General features: G+C 44.5%; 1 protein-coding gene across 1 annotated transcript in view; it reads right to left on the bottom strand.

The window, feature by feature from the left end:
- The window catches only part of phyh (phytanoyl-CoA 2-hydroxylase), a 15426-nt gene that overhangs the window by 2137 nt on the left and 7780 nt on the right, over window positions 1-5509 (bottom strand). Inside the window, exon 8 of the mRNA XM_020601513.1 lies at window positions 2881-3015. Within this exon, the coding sequence (XP_020457169.1) occupies window positions 2881-3015 (135 nt within the window). The remainder of the gene's footprint in view (window positions 1-2880; window positions 3016-5509) is intronic.

Raw genomic sequence — 5509 nt, 5'->3', positions numbered from 1 at the left:
CCCCGGCAGCGGCAGCCTGTTCCTGCAGCTACGACATCTGACATCCCTTCAGCATGGGGAGGTTCCAGGTGTGCCGACGAAAGTGTCCCCACTGAAGCCCCTTACCTTCAGTGTGCCGACAGAAACGTCCCCGCCACGGTTACCACCACCCTGTGCATCATGGTGAACGCTCCAGGTTCCCGGCAGCGGCCGTCTCCACAGCCACAGTTGCCTCCACAGTCACAGCCTGTTCTCGTTCCTGTTTCCCAGTGGGTCGGCTGGTGTGCTGATGCCGCCCCGGAGTCCACCCCTTGGCATGATTACCTAAACGTCCCCGCTGAGACCAAGAAACCCGGGTGCACCGACGACAGCGTCCCCGCCAGGGTACCAGGTCTACAGTGTGCTGACGAGGACATGCCAATGGAGGTGGTTGTTTCGGGTCCCGTAGGGCTTGGCTGGACCGCCAAAGCCCTCTCCATTCCCCTGCTCCCTGCCCCAGAGGGGTTCATCGACAAGGATAGTATTCCCCTTCTTCCAGGCCCTGAGGGGTTCGCCAATGGTGTCAGCGCCCTCCTACCTCCTGCCCCTGAGCGGGTAAGCCGGCGCGCCGACGCCACCTTCTAGCCTGTTCCTGTTCCTGCCCCTGAGCGGGTCGGCCAGCGTGCCGACCCCGCCTTCTGGCCTGTTCCTGTTCCTGCCCCTGAGCTGGTCAGCCGGCCCTCCCGAGTGGCCTCCCTGGACTCCTGCTTGGCTCCCTGTTTTCCAGGGTCACCCCATGGACTAGGACTATCTTTTTTGGGTGGTTTTGTTTTTGTTCTTTTGCCTGTTTGGTCCTGGTTTCCCCTGTCATTGTTGTAGTCCCCGTGGTTGTCTTGTTTTTTGGGGTTTTGTTTTTTCTTTGTGCTGTGTTTTCTAATAATATTGCCTAAGGGAAGCATGTATAAAGTGAAGAGAACTGGACCTAGCACAGAATCCTGTGGAACTCCATGACTAAGTTTAGTGCACATGGATGAACCATCATTAACATCAACAAACTTGAGTCTTGCTGATAGAATAGATCTGAACCAACTTAGCATGGTTCCTTTAATCTCAGTAACATGTCCTAGTCTCTGGAATAAGATGTTGTGATCAGTGGTGCAGCACTGAGACCTAGGAGAATAAGTAGATAGACAAGTCCATTGAGGCTAGGAGAAGATCGTTGGTCACTTTCACCAGTGCAGTTTCTGTACTATGATGGGCTATAAATCCTGACTGAAAATCTTTAAACAAATCGTTCTTGTGCAATTGGCTTTGCAACAGGTTTTTTTTAAAGGATTTTAGAAAATTGGATACCAGTCTATAATTAGCTAGAACACCTTGGTCAAGATGAGGCTTTTTGAGTAGAGTTTCGATTACAGCATCCCTAAAAGCCTTTTGAACATAGCCTGTTAATAGAGAGAGACTGACCATATCTAACATATACATGTTAATTAGGAGTAAAATGTTCTTGAGCAGCCCCATCAGGATGGGGGCTAAGATACATGATGATTTAGATGAAGCAATAGTTAAGGTCAGCTCAAAAAGATCCATGGGAGAGACAAAGTCTAAATGTAAATGAGGTCTGTGTGTTAGGTCAAATGCCAGCCTCTGTCTCTCCCTGGTCGAGCTACTAGGCATGGTTGGCAGGAATTAGCACATCTGAAGCCAACTGTCTACCTGACTCGTTAGTATATAGCCTAGGCTCGGCTGTCTCCTCCTTGTTAGTCAGTTTGTTATCCTCACAACCTCTTGGTGGCCGACTTTCTTCCTGTCAGTTGCTTTGCAGCCTGATCCGCTCCTGTTTCTCAGCTCTGCCTTAGCAGATTCCCCTTTCTCCATGGTTCCTGGCCAACTGCTCAGAGATGCCTGTCCTACATGACCAATCCTTTCAGTAAGCCCTGCTCCATCTTTGCTTATATTCTGATGGCCTACTCACTCAGAGTTTTGTTTTCAGACAGCATCACACAAAACCTGCTCAGCAGTCAAAACACTCGCCGCCTCATTTAGCCTGGTGCCTCTCTTCACAGTTCCAGCTACACTCGACTCTGCTAGTCTGGTGCTATTCTGCTCTGCTCCTTCAGCTCTGTTCTCCCAGCCCGCTGGATGCTTCTCCACTCAGCCTGCCTGGAAAGACTCCACCAACCTGCCAGGCACAGCTCCTCGCAGCACTCCGGTGCCAATCTACTCACCCTAATCAACACTAACCAACTCAGCCTTCCTAGTGCCAACACATCTTCTTCCTCTCTGCTCATTTAGTGTGCTGACTCCTATTAGCCTGGAACCTCTCAGTGCTGCCTGCCCAGCATTACTCTACACGTCCGGATCTACCTACTACTACGCAAGACCAACTCGACCCCAGCTCTGCCCGGCTCAGCTTCTGCCCTGCATGCCACACCAAGACTTCACCAGACCAGCATATCCTCACCTTGCCAGCCTGTCACACCTCTGATTCCATGAGCCTGTTTAAAAATGGCAACGTTTGTGATGCTGCTTCAGGTCTTTTTAACTCATCAGTGCACAATCTTACAACCAACACTTTCATTTTATCAACCCCACCAGAATCCACATGTAGACTCTGAGTCTATGTTACCCCGGGGGAAAATCTGTTATCCTCCCTGCACTCTCATAGCACTAAGCTCTAAAATGTACACTTGCAAGGACTGTCCAATTTAGAAACTACAAGCCAAATGTCAACACTGTACATACCGCCATCTATTCTCATGTATGCTGTTCACATTTTGTCTGACTGAAATCATAGTCATGTAAGATTGTGTGAACAGTCCAGATTCAATTATACTGTATCACTGTATATCACATTCTGTGCTCAGCTGTAATACCGCTTGTTTAAAAAAGATGAATGATATGTGAATGTAAATGTCTGACCTTGAATGTGTACTCGTCATCCACAGCATACTTCTTGGTTGCGAATTCCATCACCTCTCTCTCAATGTTTTCCTGTGTGGTTCCCTTCACGTCAATGTAATAACAATCAGCACTGGCATAGTGGCAGGAGATGGACTGGAAAGGCACACACATAACTGTATTTGAATTTGTAATAACATTTTAAACATATATATTAGAACAAACCCCCTGTGATTTTATTAACCGCATTAGATGTTTGATTTGGAACACAGATATAATATATGCACTAGATGCCGCATCTGGGCTTCTGAGATGTGTCTTACCCACTGCCATATTCCCTAGGGTGGTCTGGCCATTCTGGCCAGATTTAATAGTAGACAAAGTCACACTACTGTTGTGCTGTTTTTGGATGTTGCACTTGTAGCATTCCGATTCTTTTAACCATGCTAACTCTGAGAGACGAGGCAGTCCAAGTAACTTCAAAACAGTGCTGATTTATTCAATGAACACAGGTAAAAATTAACATGACACGCTCAGGTATCTTGCATCTCCAACATGCACGCAGGCAGCTGAAAGATGGAAGACCCCGAACCCAACAAGCCTAATACATTTATCACTTAGGTTGGGCTAGCCCCATACTAACAGGAACGCCAAACCGTGACGTGTCCCGGTGCCAGCTTTGCAGCTGACCATGGCAATAGTCAAAACATGAAGAAAATCAATGTGTGTGTGTGTCTGTTGATTGTGGCGTGTACCTAAAAACATTCTAACATGACCTCTAGTGACATGTCATGACATTAAACATAAGAAAATATTATGGCTATGGCTACAGTTATACACATCATAATAATAATATTAAACATCCTGTCTGCTGACAGTCATCAAATTTCTATCTAGTTATCCTTGACCATAAGCATCCTGCAGCATTCATGAGAATGCCTAACTAGACATCCTGTCTACTCTAAACATTCCTAATACAACAAGTATCTAACCAGTGTCTATCTGATTAAAAATACCTAACACAATCTAAAAAATACTAGAACCAAACAACAGGGAATAACATTTCACATGTAAGAAGTTATCTTAGAATATTTGACTTTTACAACATGATGAATTTGATGTATTACAATAGCTAAGTTTACTAGTCTTTCTTTTAAGCTAATATAATGACTGTTGATAGTAAAGCCATTTTCACCCCTGAACTCCAGACTGTGTCTGTCTGAACTTTCTCCAGAGTTGCCCTTTAACACATGTAGCGCACAATAGGAGATAGTCTGTGTGAGACACTTCTCACCTGGTTTATGCGAGAGGAGAGCACATGGTTAGAGCACACAGGATGCGCAACATCATTCGTAACCATTTTGTAACCAGTTTGTAATTTGGTCATAAACGAATGAGTCTCTTACCGTTTCTTTGTCTTACGATTCTGGTGCCTGCTCTAAACAACAGAAGTTCCTGAATCTCCTGTCTCTAGTTTAATATTTTCATTGGCGTCTTCATTGTAAATAACCGCTTTGGTTCACCATGGGAAGTTTGTTTTCTTCTGGGTTTGTGCTTGTCACATGATAAAACATCATCAACACACCCACTAGTTCCGTGTGAATACACCAGACTATACATGGCTGTTTTCTCACATGGGCTCACTCCAGCTTGCTTGGACGGTTTATCTCTTATCCCCAGGTCATACGGCTTAAGTAATAATCCATCCTTTCCATAAAAAGCAGATTCATTAAAGAGCCCATGGCATGCTTGTCCTTGTTTTCTGACTTATCTATGATGTTCCAACGGTGAATTATCATCTTAAACGTGACCTAAAGCTAAAAAAAATGAGGTGTACGTATTTTCTAGTACTTCTATGCAGAAGCAATCCGGTCTATACAACTCTTGCTTGCTAGGCTTGTTTTCAAACAATGTAAAGTCTTATGTGATGGCTTAAGAATTTCCTTGAATGGTCATAATCTCCAGGCAGTGGCATGTGAGCTTGTCTGACATCCACCGGTGCCGTTTTAAATGCAGAATTTTTTGAATTTTTTGGTGGTTATATTTTACCTCCTGCTGCATGCATTCTGACCAGAGGATGTGGAGGGAAATACAAGGCCTGAGATTACTATATATCTGGGAATGTTCATGTACAGAGACTCTGTTTTACCAGACCGGGTCTAACCTACGATCAGCCAGCCAGTGAAGTACCCTGGGGTGGTGAATGATCAGCTAATCAATGCTGGATTCCTCCAGAGCAGAGTTTGCTTTGACTGCTTGAGGCCAGTGTGTATGTTGCATTTGGTGTTAGTTTGTTAGCTACCACCTGACATTACAACATCACACACCTGGCTGTCATATCAAACTGTAAAATGTGTTCAAAGTACAATTTTTGTATTGTAAACTAAACTCTATATTAAATTGAGTCTTTTTTTTTTATGCTAGTCTTTATTGCCATTTTGCATTACCTACAAGCTATGTCCTTGTTAGGTATTTTTAGTCAGATAGACATTAGTTAGACACTTCATGTATTAGTTTAGTGTAGAGGGGATGTCTAACTCAGACTGTTAAATGCTTAGTCATTCCCATGGGGTACTCAAGGTTGTTTATGTTCAAGGATAACTAGATAGAAAGTTGATTACTGTTAGGAGACAGAATGTTTATTATTATT

This window comes from Monopterus albus, unplaced genomic scaffold (genome assembly GCF_001952655.1).
Source record: "Monopterus albus unplaced genomic scaffold, M_albus_1.0 scaffold51.1, whole genome shotgun sequence".
Lineage (NCBI taxonomy): Eukaryota > Metazoa > Chordata > Actinopteri > Synbranchiformes > Synbranchidae > Monopterus > Monopterus albus.
Note: the sequence above shows the minus strand (reverse complement) of the source record. Positions and strands in the feature narration are given on the sequence as shown.